Source organism: Macrotis lagotis, chromosome 1 (genome assembly GCF_037893015.1).
Source record: "Macrotis lagotis isolate mMagLag1 chromosome 1, bilby.v1.9.chrom.fasta, whole genome shotgun sequence".
Taxonomy (NCBI): Eukaryota; Metazoa; Chordata; class Mammalia; order Peramelemorphia; family Peramelidae; genus Macrotis; species Macrotis lagotis.
The window spans coordinates 693,756,300-693,778,302 of record NC_133658.1 but is presented as its reverse complement, the minus strand read 5'-3'; the positions used below and the strand labels follow the sequence as shown (position 1 = coordinate 693,778,302).

General features: G+C 35.3%; 1 protein-coding gene across 1 annotated transcript in view; it reads left to right on the top strand.

Annotated features, from left to right (window-relative positions):
• LOC141506244 (E3 ubiquitin-protein ligase UBR3-like) overlaps nucleotides 1–22,003 on the top strand; it is a 140,209-nt gene that overhangs the window by 31,616 nt on the left and 86,590 nt on the right. The window contains 4 exon segments of the mRNA XM_074212816.1: nucleotides 5,435–5,484; nucleotides 5,486–5,594; nucleotides 12,372–12,515; nucleotides 13,020–13,069. Of these exon segments, the coding sequence (XP_074068917.1) occupies nucleotides 5,435–5,484; nucleotides 5,486–5,594; nucleotides 12,372–12,515; nucleotides 13,020–13,069 (353 nt within the window).

The window sequence follows — 22,003 nt, the reverse complement described above, 5'->3', positions numbered from 1 at the left end:
GTACTCCTGACTCTAGGGCCGGTGCTCTATTCACTGCGCCACCTAGCCACCCCAAGAAGTTACTTTCTTCAGAGAGCCTTTTTATCTCCTTTTCCAGCTGGCCAATTCTGCTTTTTAAGGCATTCTTCTCCTCATTTGCCTTTTCTGTTGCTTTGTCCATTTCACCTAAACTGGTTTTTAACATTTTATTTTCTAAAGTACTTTTTTGTATTTCTTTCACCAAGCTTTTTGATTTGGTTTTCTTTATTTTTTCTGCATTGCTTTCATTTCTCCTTCCAATTTTTCCTCCACCTCCCTTAATTCCTTTTCAAAGTATTTTTTTGTGTGCATCCATAACCTGAGCCCATTTTCTATTTCTCTTGGAGGTTTTGGATACAGAAGTTTCGATTTTGTCATCTTCTGAATCTTTCATGGGATCAGAGTAATTTTCTATGGTCAGATTTTTTTTCTTTTTCTTTTGTTTGCTCATGTCCTCAGTCTATGACTGATTTATGGTACTTCCAAGGCTTTGGAGTTTTTTTGGGACAACCCACAGGGACCTTAATTCCTTCAAGGTCTGTGCTTTGATATGTGGATGACCACAAGCCCACCCCTCTGCCCTGGAGCTGTGAGGAAAGTCCATGCTCTGTTATTGTATTACGGAAGCCCAAACTGCAACCTGGATCTGAGTGTGGGCAAACAACACAGCCCTGTCCTCTACAGTCTCCCCTGATTCCCTTACCCATCTGTGGGTTTTGTTGTGGAGGTACAGGCTGGCTTCCATGATTCCCACTGCTGGTTTTCACCACAGGGCTGCTCTGAGGTGGGTGCTTGCTCTGCACTCATTCTGGTGAGGAAGTTTTCTCACCACCCCTTCAAGCTGTTCCTGGTGATCCATGGACTGTACTGCTCTGTGGCTATGGCTTTTTCCAACCCTAGACCTAGTGAAACAGACCTTTCTCGCAGAACTTCTAAGTTGTCTTGGACTGGGAAGTTGTATCCCCCAGTCTTTCTGTAGGTTCTATTCCTCTATAAATTTTGGCTAGTCATAATTTGATGACTTTTGGAGTTTTTGGGGGAATGAATTTCTGGGAATTCCTGTCTTCATGCTGCCATCTTGACTCCACCCTCCCCACAAGTCAGATAGTGCTATTCTTTTTTTTTTTGTTTTTTTTTAGTTTTTTGAAAGGCAACAGGGGTTAAATGGCTTGCCCAAGGCCACACAGCTAGGTAATTATTAAGTGTCTGAGGCTAGATTTGAATTCAGGTACTCCTGACTCCAGGGCCAGTGCTTTATTCACTGTGCCACCTAGCCACCCCGGATAGTGCTATTCTTGACAGTAATGTTTGGTTGGTGGTTCTTGTCCTTCATTATCGAGGAATACCAAAATGGCATCACTATGTTTGAAACAAATTACAGTGTGTCTGATGTTGGCTGATTAGATCAATATGAGCTCAGAATGCTCTATCACAGGTTGGGCACAAATAGGCCATGTGAACACCTGGGGTGGGTACTCTAAACTTATATGTCAGGTTTCCTTTAAGCAGCTTCAATTCTCCCTCTCTGTTGAGGGTAGGGTATGCTGGGCGATCCTGTGCCAATGTTTCCCAAGCTGCACAATCAATTTTTTTTTTTGCAAGGCAAATGGGGTTAAGTGGCTTGCCCAAGGCCACACAGCTAGGTAATTATTAAGTGTCTGAGCCTGGATTTGAACCCAGGTACTCCTGACTCCAAGGCCGGTGCTTTATCCACTATGCCACCTAGCTTCCCCTGGTCTTCAGAATCTTTTTGACAGTAACAGGAAAATTTGGAAGAAGGAGGGTTTGAGGAAGAAAGGTTTGGTTTTGGACCTTTTGAGTTTAAAGATTTCTACTTAACATCCAGTTTGAGATATCTAAAATACAGTTGCAACAGCTAGACACAAGGTTTAACAGAGAAGTTAGGGACGGATAAATAAATTTGAAAGTCATTTGCATAGAAATGATCGTTAATATCATTGGAGCTGATCATCAATCGAATTAGTATACATGGAGAAAAGGATTAAGGATAGAACCCTGTGGGATGCCTATGGTGATTTGGCATGACTTAGGAGGAAGATAGAGCAAAGGAGGCTGAATAGGAGTGGTCATGATAATAGCACACTCTCCTGGTGTAATAGATTTTAGAGCTTAAAATGGTTGTTAGTGAGGCCATCAGACTTTATCTTTTCACTTCATAGATAAGGAACCTGAGCTACCATAAGTGAGTTTTAGAATTACAAAATTATTAAGTTTTTTATTTAGGACTAAAACTTAAATCTTTAAAACTCCCAAGTCCAACACTCAGGCCACTAGAATATCCTGTAGTTCAGCTGTTTAATTTTACATCTGAAGAAATTAAGACCCAAAGAGCCTAAGTCACAGAACTAGTTAAAGGGAGAGTCAGATTGATTTCAAAGTATATTTATAGGGGCAGCTAGGTGGCATGGTGGGTAGAGCACCAGCCCTGAAGTCAGGAGGACCTGAGGTCAAATTCATCCTCAGACACATAATATATCTAGCAATGTGCCCTTGGGCAAGTCACTTAACCCCATTGCCTTGCTAAAAAAAAAAACAAAAACAAAGAAAATATATTTTTACTTTGTAAGTACACTTCTAATGTTTTTTCCCCCTTTCTATTGCTTAGTTTACCTATAATTCTACTTATTCTTCATCATTAGAGCTGTTTCATTTCCCCCTAAGTCACTGAAAAAGTAAAATCCTCTATTTTTGGACTCTACTTTTATAGTTAGAATTGTTCTTGTAGCCATTTAAATTCTCAATATTTTTCTGAATTAGACCTAGAAGTTTTCTATATTGATTTCTCTCTTTCTGGACACCAGAGCCATTTCTCCTTATATAGTGTTTCATTACTGAAACTTTTCCTAATCAGAGTTTCTTAACTCAAACTCTTGTGTTCACTCCTTCAAAACCTCCCCCCTCCCCCCTGAGTTCTCATTTTTTTTTCACCTTACTATACTACATATTCTGCATTCCACTGATATTAGCTTCTTGATTTTCAAACAAAACACTCCATCTTTCAACCCCTGGAAAATTCACTGGCTGTCTCTGAGACCTGGAATATTCTCCTCTCATTGTCTTTGGGAAAAACCTCACCTTCCACAGGAAGTTTTTCCCAGTCTTACTTAATTCTAGTGTCTTCCCTCAATTGATTATTTCCTATTTATTCTCTTATATAATTGTTTGTACAAAGTTGCCCCAAAGTATCCTTCCTTACTCTGATCGAAAAGAATGGAGGATAGACATTGGAGAACTTATCCCAGATTTTTTACTCTCTAAGCATGACAGCCATGCAATTCTTCTCATCATTTCCCTCCTGGCTATTTTCCTAGACTTCATCATCTCTAGAAACTCATCTTTCTGCAGGATGATATCAACCTGTAAACGTAAACTACCTCAGCACCTGCTGCCCCACAGGCCTTTCTTACCTCTGGGAAGAGAATGTGGTAGAGAGCCATCTGGGAGCTCTCCTTGATTCTTCACTGTTTAAGGAGGGGACATATTTAATCATTTCTTACTCAGTTGCTTTCCATGAATTCTTCATTTTTAAAATTTCATCATTTTGCAAGATGAAATTAACTCTGAAAGTCATACTTTCTTAGATCATTCTGGCTGTAGGACTCCATCATGCCCCCATGCTGGGTAACCTCTTCCTATACTGGATAATCATTTACCTGGTTCTTTTTATGTGGTTTCTCCCCCATTAGACTGTGAGCTCCTAGAGGGCAGGGATTGACTTGTGACTTTCTTGGTATAATGCCTGGTACATAGTAAGTAGGTGCATGGTAAATGCTTATTGACTAACTGACTTATAAAATATTTAATTTTTCTATATCAGATTGCCCTGCCCTTGTTAACTTGAGCTAGGTAGTTTTCAGTACTTTAAGGGATTGAAATTAGGAGTTGAAGTGGGAGGAGTAAGAATTTGGAGGAGGATTTGTAAAGAGGAAGAGCAGATTTTAGTATTTAGTTATTCAAGATATTTTTGCTTATACTTTTGTAGACCTATTAAAGTCTTTTTTTTTCAACTATTGCTTGTGATAGTTTGAGGATTGACATTTAGGTAGCTCCCATCTTTTTTGTGCTTTAAAACTAAAGCTTTCCTCATAGTTTCTAGTCCTCAGTTCCCCTCAACAAATTTCATCTTTAACTACCTTGCCCTCAGAATATTCATCCTGTCTTCCAGTTTCTGTATTCTTGGTAACTTCTTATTCTACAGTCAGTACAGATATTAGCAGTTAGATGGTACAGTGGTTAGAGCACTGGACTTGGAATCAGAAAGACCTGAGAAAATATTGAGCCTCAGGCAATGTTTGTCCCTAATTTTCTGAGAAAATCAGGGAGGTGATGCTTTGACAAGCATGTGGATTGAATTTGACTGAGGGGTTGTTGTGCTAAGTTACCAGCCTTACTTTCTCCTCTAGAGCCTTCTGAGTCCAGTGGTCAGATATGAATCAGGACGTGAATGCAGGGCAGTCAGGGTTAAGTGACTTGCTCAAGGTCACACAGCTAGCAAGTAGCAAGCATCTGAAGCAGCATTCGAACTCCTGTCCCCCTGAATCCAAGACCAGTGCTCTATCTACTGCGTCATCTACCTTCCCTTTGAGCCTGAGACACTTAATAGTAGTATGATCCTGTCTGCCTCAGTTTTTTTTAATCTGCAAAATGGGAATCATAGTAGCATTTCGTAAAGTGCTTTCCTAATCCTAAAGCACTGCCTAATACTAACTTGCTATCATAAACAATAGAGATAGAAATAAGAACTGTACCTTGAATATATTTCCTTTGTCAGGAGGTGAGCAACAAGCTTTATCCTTGGGATTACCCTCTTTCTACAGAAATGTATTCTCTCTTTTTTTGGGGGGGGGGGCAAGGCAGTGGGGTTAAGTGATTTCCCCAAGGTTAAGCAATTATTCACTGTCTCAGGCAGGATTTGAACTCAGGTTTTCCTGACTGCATCACCTAACTCCTCCTATTTTCTTTCTTTCCTTCTTTCCTTCTTCTTTCCTTCTTCTTTCCTTCTTCTTTCCTTCTTTCCTTCTTCTTTCCTTCTTTCTTTTTAGGTTTTTGGCAAGGCAAATGGGGTTAAGTGGCTTGCCCAAGGCCACACAGCTAGGTAATTATTAAGTGTCTGAGACCGGATTTGAACCCAGGTACTCCTGACTCCAAGGCCAGTGCTTTATCCACTATGCCACCTAGCCGCCCCTATTCTCTTTCTGTAAAAAAAAAATGATATATTTATACTTTCCATTCCCTCCTTTGGTCTTGAGGGGAAGAAGTCTAGAAGTCAAGAAGTCTAATCCTTCAATAAGGTCTGTTATGTTTGACCTTTTGTATAAAAGTAGTAATACCTCTTAAAAATGCTTTATATACAGTATATTATAAAAATATTCTAAATCCCTTTATTATTTTTCAGCAGTTGATGTACCATCAGAAAAAGACCTTCACAAAGTCCTGCAGTTATTGGGACCCCCAAATTTCCTTTCTGGAAGATTTGACTAAAATGGGAGGAGCTATGCGGTCTGTTCTTACCCAGGTTTTGACAAATCAGCAAAACTACAAAGATCTTAGCTCTGGTGAGTTGCAATATCAGAGTATAATGATATAAAAAAATTATGTATTTTCCATTTAATAAAATTGATCATAGGCATGACTAAATGCAAAACAAGTGATTATTAGGGACTTGAGAATTGTCATGTCTCATTTATGACTTCATCTACTTTTGGTTCTATTAAGCTCTTATTTCATACTAAATGTTTAAAATTAGAAATATGTTTGCTACTGATGTATGTATTTTTATTTCCAGATTCTAGGGGAGAAGACTGTGGGAAAATAAATTGAAATGAATACCAAAAAAGAGAGAAGGAATTGTTAATGATGTTGGAAGGCTTTGGATTTGTGAAGAAAAGTATAGATTGATTGTATAGGTAAATGTAGTTAGGTAAATTTGGAACTCCTTCAGAATTTGGAGAAGCACCATAGAAACTTAGACTCAGAACTGGAAGAAAAGTTAAAACTTTTCAAGTCTAACCTTCTTATTTTGCATGGAATGGCTAATTAAATTATGTTATAAGAAAACTTATTGATTGACTTGCTCAAGGTCACACAACTAGTAAGTTGTAGAAATAGAAGCTGAAATCAGATTTACTGATTACGATGCCAGTCCTCTTTATTCTGTGTCACAAAGAACCTGGGAGTGCAAGAGCTGAAGGAAGATGATTTGTAAGATAACATGTTAAGACAAGGTAAGTAACTAATGAGAGAAAGAAATAAATAACTTTGCTCTCAAGATGTTAAGCTTCAAAGTAGTTGGGAATAGTAACAGTTCATAATTTGAGGACTTTCCAAGTTTTGTTATAGCAGTTTTCTGGAGGAGATTTTAGCAAAGAAGACAAAAACCGATTCATTAATTTTCTTTGAGTATAGAGAGCATGAAGAATTTTGCTGTGATCTACACTGAATGTGTAATGTTCATATTTTCACACAGCCAAGTCACTATGCTTATAATGAATGTTGATCTCCCTCCTTGAAGATTGAAGATAAAAGATCCTTTTCTTCTCCCCATGTTATCTGAGTGAACAAAATGTTGCTTTAAAAAATGGAAGGGCTTAATATTAAAAGAATAAAAAAATGATCTAAATGGGTAGAAGTAGACTTGACCCACTATGAGAAGAGAGATCTTACCCTGCAAGTCAGAGGAAGAAGACATTAGTGGAAGTTAGTGACTGCTGAGAAGTATGAGATAATAAGTCTTCTTAGGAGAAACTCTCATGACCTGATGACAGAAATCAGTTTCTAGTAGCTCATTTGGAGAAAGTGGAGAAACATGGTGCTAAAGGAATCTAGAATTTATTATTTTCTATTATTCTTACATTTTGGATAAGAAACTGAAGCCGTCCTGTGGATAGGTAATATTTTTCATCATTATTACTTACTAAGTGAAGAGACAAAGGATAGGGAAGATTTAATTGAACAGCTTTTTAAGATGTCTGAGGATGAGATTTGTTTCTGGACTATAGCTTAAAGTATAAGAATAAAAGACTCTTGGCAAGGAGTGTAGTGCACATCACAAGGATGGGTAAGAATATATTTGAGTAGTATATATCTTTGCAAATAGAATCAAAAAGTCATTAAACTAAAAAGGAAAGGTGAGGTATTGGGGGTTGGAGGAAAATTTCTATCTTTATCTATCTATATATCTTCATTGAGCTGGTTATTTACAGATTACCTACAGTGTAGATAGAATAGTAGTAATAACAGTACCCAGAAGTATATGCGAAACAAAAGTCTTGTTTTTGGTTTTGTTTTTTGCAAGGCAATGGGGTTAAGTGACTTGCCCAGGATCACACAACTAGGTAATTATTAAGTGTCTGAGGCCAGATTTGAACTTGGGTCCCAGGGCTGGTGCTCTATCCACTGTGCCACCTAGCTGCCCCCAACAAAAGATTTGAGAAAGGAATATGGAATAAAACACATAGCCTTAAAATATCTATACATAAGTGAAAAAATATAGGAAGCAATCAAGATACACTAAAAATTATAGTATACAGATGCAAATTTGATCATTGTGGTATCACTGAGATTTGATGGGATGATTATAAAATGTCTTTAGAAAGTTAAACCTTATTAAAAAGAACAGATAGGGGCAGCTAGGTGGTGCAGTGGCTAGAGCACTGGCCTTGGAGTCAGGAGTACCTGGGTTCAAGTCCGACCTTAGACACTTAATAATTACCTAGCTGTGTGGCCTTGGGCAAGCTGCTTAACCCTATTGCCTTGCAAAAAAAATAAAAAAAAATCTAAAAAAGAACAGAGGTGAAAGTGTGAGTAGATTAGCATTATATAGTAGGAAGATATATTTATGTGAGGAAATCTGAAATCGTAGTTGGTAAACTTCATAGAGAACATTTGGGTTGACATCAATGAAAGCAGAAATAAAATGGTAAGAGTTAGTTCAATATACTTGAGGTCTCCTGGATAGAAAGAAGAAATAGATAAAGAGGCTGGGAAGTAGATTACAAACCTGGAACAGAGGCATGTTATAGGAATCCTGGAAGGAAGTGCAGATAGCCATTCATTTGCCTGGAGCCTCTCCCATGACCCAAAACAACACAAGTTGCCCAAATGACAGGTTAGACATTCTTTGACATTTGAAGGGACCATATGTATCATAGGTCTTATCCCATCAAGTCTCAGTGGTATTTGTGAGATCAAAAGAAGTAGTTCTAAGTAAAATAATCTCTTAAGAATGTACAAAAATTTTTATAGGTCTTTTTGAGGTGTCAAAGAATTGGAATCTGAGGAGACTTCCGTAAATTCAGAATGGATGAACAGGTTATGATTTGTAAATATGAAGGATTATTATTGTACTATAATAATTGATAGGTTTAAGAGAAATGTAGAGAAAGTTTTTATGAATCGATGAAAAGTGAAATGAGTATAATGAAGAAAAAATTTTTGTAATGATCACAGTATGGTGAAGAGAAATAACTTTGAATAACCTTACATTGCATTGATTAGTGTAATGATCAACCATAATTCCAGATTGTATTGATTATGAAACATACTAATATCCATGTCCTGATAAGGAGGTTATGTACTCTGTAATACTGAGACTTTTTTTGTGGGAATGTCATAGCTAATGTAGAAGTTTGTTTTTTAGATGCTAGAGATGTAACAAGAGTTGTGTTTTTCTTTTATTCTTAATTGGAGATTAGGAGATTGGGCCAGAGTGTGAGAAGATGGATTATTGCTGATTGAAAAAAATTAGAAATAATTTCAAGTCATAAATTGGAGTTCTTAATGTGAAAAAAGTCAGTGCTCAGTACAAAATTAGGAAGCAATTAGTAGATTCAGAAAAAGTGAATTAACAATGAAGAAATTTTCTAAGTGAGAGATTAACAGATTTAGAGCATAAAGATATTGAAGTGGAAGAAAACCTGACAGATGACAAATAGCTACTATGTTAAATGAACACATGAATTCTAAACAAGTCACACCAACTGACCTTTAAGGTAGAGATTGCTTTAGCATCATAACTATCCCAGAAGAATGTATTGTATCAGGGAATCTTCATACAAGAAATAATAAAAGAAATGTGCAGAATTTCTAATTGTGGTCAGTAGAATAATCAAATGACAAATCCATAAATTAATAATTCCAATGAAAACAAATTTTGCAAGCAGCCAGAAGAAAGGCTTTCAATTATAAAAGAAACGAAGTTTGAAAAGCATAGTATCTTCATGCAGTTACAAGAAATAAGAGAAGGAAATGTAGTAGTATATACTAAAAAACACTTTTTCTGGGGATAATTATTACTTGCAACCACTGGGCTGTTGTGACAAACATATGACACAGAATGTATAAATGTTGTTTACTATTATTATTTTCTATTTTCATTCATGGCATTACTTTGATTTTTAAAAAAAAAATTCTAAGAGGCAGTGAGGCTGTGACTTGCTTAAGATCACACAGCTAAGTAATATTAAGAGTCTGAGACCAGATTTGAAGTTAGGTCCTCTTCCAGAGTTGGTACTCTATTCACTGTGCCACTTAGCTGCTCCCTATATTTTTGACCTTTTGTTCTTTTCAGATGAATTTTGTTAATTTTTTTCTAGCTCTATAATATTCTAGCTCTATATATTTTTTTGATTATTTGATTAGTGTGGCACTGAATACTAATTAATTAACATAGAATTGTTATTTTCATTATATTGGCTTGGTCTAACTATGAGCAATTAATATTTCTCCAGTTGTTTAGATCTGACTTTTTTTTAATATGAAAAAATGTTTTGTGATTGTGTTCATGTAATTATTGGGTTTGTCTTGGAAGGTAGACTACCAACTATTTTATATTGTCAGCAGTTAATTTTAAATGGAATTTATCTTTCTGTGTCTTGATGCTGGGCTTTGTTGATATTGGAAAGAAATGCTGATTTTATATGGGGTTATTTTATATTCAGCAACTTTACTGAAGTTGTTAATTATTTCAACGAGTTTTTAGTTGATTCTCTTGTAATATCTTTTAAGTATGCTGTTCATACTATCTGAAAGGAGCAATAGTTTTTTTTTAACTTTGCCTATTCTAATTCCTTTAATTTATTTTACTTGTCCTATTGCTTTTAGCTAGCAGAGAACAATATTGAATAATAGTGATGATGACAGTAGGTATCCTTTGCTTATCTCTGATCTTATTGGAAAGCCTTCTAGCTTGTCCCCTTACAGATAATGCTGCTGTTGGTTTTGTATAGATACTACTTATTTTAAGGAAAGTTCCATTTTTCTTATACTTTGTAGGAATGTTGTATTTTGTCAGAGGAGTTTTCTGCATTCATTGAGATAATTGTATGATTTCTCTTGGTTTTGTTACTGATAGGTCAGATAATTTCCCGTTATTGAACCAGCCTTGCATTCTTGATACCTCCTTTGGTCATTGTTTGTAATTTTTGTTATGTATTGCTATAACCCCTTGCTTTTTTAGTTTAAAATTTTTGTATCAATATTCATTAGGAAAATTGGTTTATAGTTTTTTTCTCTGTTTTTACTTTTCTTGGTTTAAGTATCAGCACCAATTTGCTTTGTAAAAGGAATTTGGTAAAACTTCTTTTTTCTAAGAAATGTTTTGTTTGCTTGTGAATCCATCTGGTCCTGGAGATTTTTCCCCCCCCTTAGGGTGCTCATTTTATAAGGCCAGTCCTTTTTCTAAGAAAAGTTATTGAAGTATTTATTTTCCTTTTTTTTTTTGGCAAGACAATGGTGTTGAGTGACTTGCTCAAGGTCACACAACTAGGTAATTATTAAGGGTTTGAGTCTGGATTTGAACTTAGGTTCTCCTGGCTCCAGGACTGGGACTCTATCCACTGTGCCACCTAGCTCCCCCATCTTGTGCCACCTAGCAGCCCCATTCCCTTTTTTGTTAACCTGAGTAATTTTTTTTTTTATAATTAGCTATTTCATTTAGCTTGTCAGATTTATTGGCATGTAACTGGGCAAAGTATCTATAATCATTGCTTTAATTTCATCTTCATTGATGGTGAATGCACCTTTTCATTTTTGATACTAGTAATTTGACTTGTTTTTTCTTTTTTCCTTTTATTTTTTAATATTCCTATATTATATTTTATTTTGAATTTTTTTATAATTTTACCCCTAATCTTGCTTCCCTCCCCCCACCCTCCACAGAAGGCAGTCTGTTAGTTTTTACATTGTTTCCATGGTATACATTGATCTAAATTGAATGTGATGAGAGAGAAATCCTATTCTTAATGAAGAAAAATAAAGTATTGTGCCTGATTGGTGCACTAATGGAATGAGCAAGTCCATCAAGGTTGGTCAGCACCCCCATGTTGTGCTATGGTGCACAGTGTTCCTCTGGTTCTGCTCATTCCATGCAAATCTTTCCAGGCTTCCCTGAATTCCCATCCCATACCACATTTTGTTAAGCCATTCCCCAACTGAAGGACATTTACATTAATTTTCAATTCTTTGCCACCACAAACAGAGCTGTTATGAATATTTTTTACAAGTGATTTTTTTTATACATTACTAAAACATACTTGTTTAAGAGTAAACACAATACCCCTCCCCCCTTCTTTCTTTTTTAAAAATCTGATTAACAGTACTTTAAATAATTCCTTAAATATGATGATCAAAGTCCTGGAAAAATTGTTATTGTAAAATATATTATTTTTCTATAAATTTTAGGTTAAAATAAATCTTTTCTTGTGCTTATTCCTTTTTTTAGTGACAGAAAATGCAGCTACTTTTAAATACAAAATGGTTTGATGTAACATCTTTAGAAGTATAGTGTCTTTTGATCCTTATGCTTCTGTGATACTTTCTCTATTTATGGTCTTTTAATTGAGTATAAAAGATAGAAGAGGAGACCTTGTAATTCCAAATACTTATTTATAGAGTATTTTGGCTTAAAAACAATTTAGTAACTATAAATTATAGGAACATAATTTAGCGCCGATCCAACTCTAATTGAACTCTTCTGCTTAGCAAGGATTTGAAAAACTGTTTGTTGAGTTTGGGGATAGAATATGAATTACTTTGCACATATTTCCAGGTTGTTTTTTTTCACTTTATTGGTGCTTTTATTTAGTTTGAAATGTAAATTTTTAGAGAGAGAGAGAGGGTGTGTGTGTGTGTGTGTGTGTGTGCATGCATGCGCGCGCATGTGGGTGCGAGTGCGTGCGCACACACACACACACAGATATATATGTTACGTGGATTTTCTGTCATTTTATGTTGTTTTACCATAACTCCTAAGCCATGTCTACTAAGTTTATTTTTTTTTTGAAGTTAAACAGTATTTTTATGACTTTAATGGCATTTTAAATATTTTGTTTTAGGTCTTGGAGAAAATGCATGTGCAAAGAAAAGCCATGAAAAGTACCTCATAGCTTTGAAGGGCTCTGGGTTGGCATTTCCTGAGGATAAACTTACATGTGGCATGCAGGACCAAGCTGCTGGCACTAGCTCTCTGGCAGTTGCAGGTTTGTTTAGAAATATATATTTGAACATTTAACATTTACTTTTTTTAAGACAAAAAATTTCTTAAATTTGTTTATTCTTGAAGGGTAGTTATTTTTCTAGTGAAAGAATGAAATACTTTAGAAGAATACTGGTAAGAATTATAATGATTTATAGATAGGAATAAATCAAACCCAAAGCCAAGACTGTAGTTTTCATTATTGGAATTAATTTTGTCCCACTAGCTGTACTTTTTTTTCCTAGTGAAAAAATATTTAGTAAACCAAAACTTTAGCACTTAAGTAGTGGTATCCAATAAGTTGTTTCTTAATCATAAAATTTCAGTCTTTTTTCATTAGAGATTTGCTATTGAGGTAGATACTATCTAAATTCAAATGTATTTAATGTGAAATCTTCCAAGACAACTTTAGAAACAGTTAGAGTTTTTAGTAATAGACCTCAGAAATTTTAAGGTAAAGCAATATATGAACATCCATGAAGGAAATCTTTTTTTTTTTTTTCAAAAGGTTTTGCAGGTGCTACAGGAACATCAGGACAAGTAGATTCTTCAGATGAGGTGAGGCTTGAGTCTTTTCCTTCCTCCAAGAGAATTGTGGATTTTCAGGGTTGGAAGGGGTCTTGGAGACAGGGATGGATTGGAGCTAGCTCAAACCATTTATTTATTGCTACACATAAGTAAGTGTTAATACAATGGATTAAACATAAAAGTGTGTCCTTTTTCACATTTTTATCACCTAAAGAGCTGATTGTTAAACATTAACCAACACATTCCTGCTTGAGAGAAAGTAGTTTAAACTCCTTGTGACTTTATAGATGAGGAAACTGAGGTCTGGAGAGGTAAAATGATAAGTTCATATTTATTCAACCAATTAAAGATAATGACATGGCTAGGGTTCTGACGTTCAGAATCTATTCACTTTTCCTTACCTCTCAAATTTGTTATCCTAACTTCTAATTCTCTGACCCTACTTGGTCATCCCTTTCTGCCCCTATTCCCCTGGAATCTGTGTTGCCAGAAACAAGTGACTTATAGTCTTTAAAAAGAAGTATTTGTGAGTTTATTCTGATATGACGAATATTTTTATATGAAGAAAATTTGCATGTAATTGGAAAAACAAAATAAAATAAAAAAAAATAATCATGAGGTAGGGGACTTTAGAAAAGTCCAGAAAGAGTTGCGTGAACTGATGCTGAGTAGAGTGAGCAGAAAACCAAAAGAACATTGTACATTCTAACCACAACATTGTGTGATGTCTAATGGACTTGTTCTCAGACCAATAATCAAAGACAAATCTAAAGGATGTGTGATGGAAAATACCATCCAGAGAAGGAACTGTGGAGTCTGAATGCAAATCAAAGCTTACTATTTTCAGTTTTTAAGTTTGTTTTATTAATTATAGTTTTCTCCCTTATTGATTTGATTCTTCTTTCACAATATGATTAATATGGATAGTTAAACATGTATAACCTATATTAGATTGCTTTCTATCAGGGGGAGGGGAGAGGGATGGGAAGGGAGGGGGAAAACTGAAACTCAAAACCTTACAAAAAAAGATTGTTGAAAACTGTATGTAGTTGAAAAAACTTGTAGTTGGAAAAATAAATAAATCTATCAAAAAGAAAAAACTAACCATCACATCAAAAATGTCTATTGTTATCGGTTCCATACTCATAGAACCCTACCTCTGCAGTGAAGGAGTGAGAAGTATCTTCTTACAACTCTTCTTTGGGCCCAGCTTGCCCAGAGTTAAAATTTTACAGAATCCGGTTTCAGTTGTTTTGTGCTTGGTGATCTTTCCATTTATATTGGCTTAGTCATTTGGAAGACTGCTTGTCTGGTTCTGCTTTCTTTTCTTTGCACCAGTTCATATAAACCATCCAGTACTTTGTTTTCATCAAAACCATTATTTCTTTCAGCACAATAATATTTTGTCACATAATGTACCACAACTTATTTAAGCCATTTTCCAACTGATGAGCTTTGGATTATTAGCTTTGGCCACTTCAAAAAGCTACTGATATAAGTAATATAATGTATAATATTTCTTTTTGTCACTGACCTCCTTCATTAGTAATGAGTCAAAAATTACGGACTTTCTGGTCTCTTTGTTAATATATTGCCATACAAACATTCATCCATTTGCAGATTTATGAGTTCCACATTTTTCTACCACTCTCTTCTCTCCCCCTTCCCTGGCAAACAGTCTGATAAAAGTTATATATGTACACTTGTCTATAACATATTTTCATTAGTAATATTGTGAAAGAGAAATTAGAATTAAGGGAAAAAACATAGAAAGAAAATCATTCCATTCACATTTACAGTTTTGACTATTAACCCTGTATTTCCCTCTTTGCTATCTTCCCTGGGTTAACCTTTTCTCTTCCATTTCCCTTTATCCCTCTTCACCAATATTTTGCTTCTGACAGCTGTCTCTCAGTCAGCCCTTCTTTCTTCCAGCCCTTTTCCCTTTCCTTCTTCTCCCTTTCCCCTTTTACTTTATTTTTATCTTTACTTTTACTTTCACCCTCCCTTTTATCAGTTCCCGTCTTCCTTTTTCTCCCCCCCCCCCCATTTCCCTGTAGGATAGAATAAAATTTTAAACCCAATTGGGAATGTATGTTATTCTGTCTTTGGGCCAAATCTCTTGAGAGTAAGATTTATTCAGTGCTCACACCCTTCTTTCTTTCCCTCTACTTTAATACATCTTTCTGCCTCTTTATGTGTTGTTATTTATCCTGTAATGCCTTGCCTTCTCCTAATATAATCCTTCTTTTCATGTCTTCATTATTTTAAGCCTTTTTTTTTGTAATCACAGTCTGTATCAAGATACACTCCTTTTATCTGTCACAATAGAAATATAATTCTCAAGGGTTGATTGATTGATTGATCATAGTTTGTCATAGTCACTTTATACCCACAGCCTCTTAAATATACTCTGTCCAGGTATACTGTTCCATTAGAAATACTATTCTCAAGAGTCAAAAACATCATCAAATTATAATCAATTTAAACCACATCCTCTTTTCAAGTACCCTTTATAGAAATACAGTCCTCATGAGCTAAAGTATCATGTAAAACAATCACTCAAGAGCTAAGAGTAAGATCCCATCACAATTTATTCCCACATCCTTTGGTTAAATATGTTCCTTTCACTTGTCTTAAGAGAAGTATAATACTCAAGAGTTAACTCTTCCCCCTCCCCTTTCAATTTACCTTTTTATGTATCTCTTGAGTCTTGTATTTGAAGATCAAATTTTCTTTTCAGTTCTGGTCTTTTTATCAGTAAGTTTGAAAATCGTCTATTTTGTCATTAAGGTCACCTTTCCCCTGAAAAGAATATGTTGAATTTTGTAGTGTTTTTGATTCTTGTTTGTAAGCCAAGGTCTTTTACCCTATAGAATATCATATTCCAGACTCTCAAATCCTTTAATGTTGAAATTTTCAAGGCTTGCATAATCCTAACTGGTTCCCTGATATTTACATTGCTTCTTTTTGGCTACTTGTAGTATTTTCTCCTTTAACTGAGAATTCTGAAATTCGGCTACAGTATTTGGAGTTTTTTGGAATTAATAGGGCAACTATGTGGTGTTATGGATAGAGCACTGGCCTTGGAGTGAAGGAGGATCGTTTGATTCCAGCCTCACAAACTTGACTTTCACTAGCTTTGTGACCTTGGGCAAAATCACAATTCTGATTGCCCTGCATCCAAGGCTATGTCTTGTCTTCCTGATTCATGTCTGATCACTGGACCCAGATGACTCTGGAGGAGAAAGTGAGGCTGATGACTTATCATAGTCCTCCTTACTCAAATCCAATTTATGTGTTTGTCATGGCATCATGTCCCTGATGTTGTAGTCTTCTTCGAAAATGAAGGACAAACTATTATTGGAATCAATAGATTCTTTCAAAGTCTATTTTAGCTTGTTCTAAGATATTAGGGCAGTTTTCCATGATAATTTTCTGCATGATATTGTCTTGGCTCTTTTTCTGAAAATGGCTTTTAGGGAGACCAATAATTTGTAAATTATTTCTCCTGGTTATTTGTTTCTCCTATGAGATACCTTAAGAGGTACATTTTCTTCTATTCTTTAAGCCTTTTACTTTTGTTTGATGAAATCTTGATCTCTCACAGAGTCACTGATTTGTTTGTCCAATTTTAGTTTTTTAAGGTTTTATTTTCTTTAGTTGTATTTTTGTTTCCTTTTCCAATTAGTTACTTTTATTTTCTAGGTGATCAATTTTACTTTTAAAATTATTATTTTCTGTTAATTTTCCAAAATTCTCCTGTATGACTCATTTCTTTTCATTTTTCTTCTTACTCTTTTATTTGTTTTTTAAGAGCTCTTCTAAGAATTGAGACCAGTTCATCAATTCCTTAGAGGCTTCACATGTAGGTATTTTGTCCCTGATTTCTGCTTCTGAGATGGTGTTTTCATCACTCCTATCAGAATAGTAGCTATCAATGGTTAGTGGCTTTTTTTTCCTGGTTTTTTTGTCAGTTGAAATCTATTCCTGTGGTATAAGGAGTATAGTTCCAAGCTTTTTTTTGCTGGGGGCCACGTTCTGGTCCATGGCTTGTCCTGGCATTCCCTGTTTGCTTTCTGTGCTATGGTAGCCCAGGACTGCACCATCTTCCCAGGGTTCAAAACTTTGCTCTCTTGAGCTGGACTTGGGATCCTTAGTACTGGCAGAGTTGTGCCCAGGACCTTAGCTGTGCTCTGGCTTAAAGTCTCTCTTGGCTTCCCACTACCCCCAACTACTATACTCCCCTTTTAACCATGTGACAGACTTTTCCTGAAGGTCCTCTCAGATACCATGCTGAAAAGTTGTTTCAGGAAAAGCTCCAGGAGTTTCCTAACTTTTACTGTTAGTTTTAGTGATGTACCCCACCCCCACCCCCATCCCCATCCTTTATTATAAGGAATGGCTTTCTGGGAAGGATTGTGAGGAGGGTTGTATTGGAAACAAAAGGTACCAATAAAAATTTTTCCCCCCCAAAAAAGGGAAAACAAAAGAATTGAATTGTTTTGTTTTGATATTTGAAGAGCAGATCTTAAAGTGCTGTACTGATAGATGGCAAAGTCTATAATTACTCAAAATACAAATTCTAAAATTTTCCATTTTCTTTAAGAGCTTTTTGGGAAGGAGATGAAGGGAAAAATGAGAATTTCATCTGTTACAGGGGTGAAAATATATGGATTCCAGTGGACTTGGATGGTTGTGGCTATGTAGTTACTTCTTTTACCAAATCTATATAAACTGGAAAAAATCCTTTCATTGTTTTTGGTCTCAGAAGAGTTTTAATTGGAAATTTCATAATTTTAGTAATGTTTATAATATTGTTAATAATTTTATAGTAATGGTATTGTTGAAAAGAATTTAAACATTGCCACAGAGTTATGGGAAACAATTTATAGTGTCTGTGATGTTTATTTTAATGACTGGCTTATCTATTTTAAACAAATGATCTTAGTAAATGCCAAACTTTATTTTTATGAATGATACTTCTGGTAATATGAAAAATGGATTTTTAATATGTTTACTTCCTTCTTCTGGCTGAAGCAGAGTCACTTCCATCTAATTGTTTTGTACTTTTTTTTTTTTTTTTTTTTTTAGGTTTTTGCAAGGCAAATGGGGTTAAGTGGCTTGCCCAAGGCCACACAGCTAGGTAATTATTAAGTGTCTGAGCCTGGATTTGAACCCAGGTACTCCTGACTCCAAGGCCGGTGCTTTATCCACTACGCCACCTAGCTGCCCCTTTTTTTTAAGGATGTTTTGTACTTTTTCTGTAGACTTCATGGACTTGAGCTTGTGGTTTTAAAATCCCTGTAGAGTTTTTTGTTGCCATCCCAACATCACAGGCGGCTACTGACAGTTCTTCTCTTGGGAATTTTTAAACTATTCTAGAAGCAGAGTTAAGATGGTAATACTGATGATGAAGTGTGAATGCTTTTCTTTGCCCTCTAATGTCCTCATCTAGTATCCCTAACCATCTTGTCTTTTCTCTGCCCCAATCCATGTTGTCATTTGTCCTCATGTCACCATAAGATCTATAGTCATCCTATTCCTGGCATTTCTTTTATCCCTTTTTTTGCTTCTACTTTATCTTCACCAGCATTGAACATCTTTTGCTTAATTACTAACTACTTCAGTTAAATATCTATATGAATAACAAAATAATAATTTTTTGATAATGACAGTTTTTTAGACTGATAATTCTATCCTTGTTCTCTCATATGACTGATGATAGTCACAATTATATCTGTAAAGACCAAATGTGCTATACCATTTTTAACAGGGAATCTTAACCTTTTTTGGTGTCACTGATACCTTTGTCAGTTTGGTGAAGACTAAAGATCCCTTCTCAGAAAATTCTTTTTAAATAATAAAGAAAATGAAAGAAAAATGAATAGCATTACTAAAGAAACTTAGACATATTGAAATATAGCTATCAAAGTATTTTTTTTTACAAGGCAGTGGGGTTAAGTGGCTTGCCCAAGGCCACGCAGTTAGGTAATTATTAAGTGTCTGAGGCCAGATTTGAAATCAGGTCCTCCTGACTCTAGGGCTGGTGCTCTATCCACTGCGCCGCCTAGCCTCCCCCTAAAGTATTTTTTTAAAAAAACTTCATGGACCCCAAATTAAGAATCTCTGATATATAGTTTCATTTTATACTTTAAATGACATTTTAAGGCTTTTAAATTTTCTTGTTACTTTTTGTTTTAATACTATAGCTATTATTGCTAATTAAACTATCCATCCCTAGTGAATACTTCTTATTTTTTCCTGGGGGGTGTTGCAAGGCAAATGGGACTGGGTGGCCTGCCAGGGGCCCTATAGCTGGGTGATTGTCTGAGGCTGGATTTGGACCCGGGTGCTCCTGGTCCAAGGGCTAGTCCTCTGTCCACCACTTAGCCCCCCTACTATTATTATTATTATTATTATTATTATTATTATTATTATTACTACTATTATTATTACTATTTTATTTTATTTTGGGTCTTTTTTTTGTTTTTGTTTTTGTAGGGCAATGGGGTTGGGGTGGCTTGCATGGGGTCACACAGCTGGGTGATTGTTGGGTGTCTGGGGCCGGATTTAGGCTCGGGTGCTCCTGGCTCCAGGGCTGGTCCTCTGTACACTGCACCACCTGGCCACACCTACAATTCTTATTCTTATTCTTATTCTTATTATTAAATTTAAATTTTATTTTTTCCTCTCCCTTTTACTTTATCGCTTTTGCGGGTCTATATTTTCTTGGGAGGGAAGGGTATTATGTTTACTCTTAAACAAGAATATTTTAGTAATGTATAAAAAAACATTATTTGTACAAAATAAAAATAAATTAAAGAAAAATAAAAATAAAAAAACAAATTAGCTGTTTTAGCACTTTTAAGTAGAATTGGTCATCTTGGAATAGGTTAAAGATGTTTCTTAGTAGTGTAAAATATATTAGAAACAAATTGTGAAATTAAATTTATAATCCTTTGCTGATCTATCACTGAGGTAAACAAAAATCTACCTTGGCTAGTCCTAAACATATCTAGATGAGTCTTCTCAACCATTAAAGGGATGAGATAAGATGTCATTTTGGATGCAGTACTGAATGAACAGCTTCAGACCTAAAGCAATGAAAGAAGAGAGAAATATTCAATATCATGATAATTTTGAATCACTGAAAACACGGATTTGGTATAGGTTAGCAAAGTTTCTTTATTATTCTTTCCATTTATCAAGGAAGACATAGTATTGCATGGTCACTAACCATTATTTCTCATCTTTTCCAAGGAACTGCTTTAATAGTTTGTACCATCATTCCTAGTGGAGTTATAATCTTTGAGCCCCTTTTAAAAACTTTTATTGAGGGGTACTTATTGAGAAGATAATAGTAAGAACAGTTACAAAAGCTTAATTTCTCTCTTTCTCCCTCCCCTCAATCCCCAACTTCCTGGAGAAGAGAGGGCTGAGCCCTAAAGGAGTTGTTATAAAATATATACCTCACACAGTTTTCTTCTGAATGTGGCATAGGTAATAAATATTATGTTATTCCTTCTTGGCTGCTTTTAATCCACTATGCTGGGCAAGCAGTTTCTTAGATACTTACTGCTTATTTTAGGTGTAATTGTGAAAAATCTGTCAAGGACTCCATCTCTTAAATGGTAGGTAAGGTATTCCTCTTACCTTTTGATGACTATAACAAATGTCCAATACCTTCACCGAAGAACAGGAAAGAACAAAAATAGAAGTAAATAACAGAGACCCATAATCCCAGATCACATGTTGGTCTAGGTGGGGAGGACCTGAGATTCCTCCTTAACTAGAGATTTATAAAAACACTTCTTCCTTATTTGAACTAACCAGACAACAAAGGTCAGGTGGTTTGGGTGAATTAATCCAGTGGTAGTCTTTTTCTTGTCTCCCAGTTCTCTTGTTTTTCAGCCAAGCAACAGACAGGAGTTCCTCTCTACTACAAAGAAACTGAGGCCTGTACTTAGCAAGAACAGAAATGCTCTGGCACCTACTTGTGTGCCCCACTCAGGAACATTGTCTCTCGGTCAGTTTTGATGAGTCTTGGCTGTTATTTACTACTCAACCTTTATTGTTTGTTCTCTGTAGGTTTCTTTGTTTTCATTTTCAAGTAATAAGACAGTCATAATAAAGTGCCATCTATGTAAAAAAGATCCTGCCACTTTTCAAGTTGAAATTCAGGAATACTATAGCTTTAGAAGATTTTAATTTTAGGATAAATTTTTTCAGATTAGGCAGAACTTTGTGTTACTAAATGTATTTTTCTCTTATCTATTATTCCATATTATTTTTCCAGTTGAAACTTTTTAAGACTGTAGTTGATGATCCTTTTGAGTTTTCAGATATTTCAGTCTGCAACCTCTCTCTGTCTTTGAAAATGATATTTAAGTAAAAAAACCTGCCTTTTTTACTAACTTGAAGATGAATATCTTTTTTAAAAATTTATTTATTTTTTGCAAGGCAGTGGGGGTTAAATGACTGCCAAGGTTGCAGAGCTATGTTTCAAGTGTCTGAGGCTGGATTTGAACTTGGTGAACCTCAGTTCCTCCTGACTTCTTTGTCTACTGTGCCACCCTTTTGTAGGAATTTTTGAGGCTACCTTTCCTTTCCTTATATGTATTGTTCTTTTTCTGTGCTACGCCTCTCCACTGAAATTTAAGCTCCTTGTAAGCAGACTTTGATTTGTTCTTGTATCTCTAACACTTCATAAATGTTTGTTTATTCATCAGAGGCTGTGGAATAACATCTCATGGGCTGTTTACTTAATGTATGGATATGGATTGAAATAGATAATTTCAACCCTGTAATTCTGTGATTCCCTGAAATATATGAAAGGAAAAGACAACCTGGAGAAACTATATTCATTGATTTGTTGAGACATTAACTGTTTTTCTACTTGTAATTTTTCTGTTTCTATTTTCTCTTAGTAGTGAGTTTGATTTGAACAGGTGTGCCTATGAC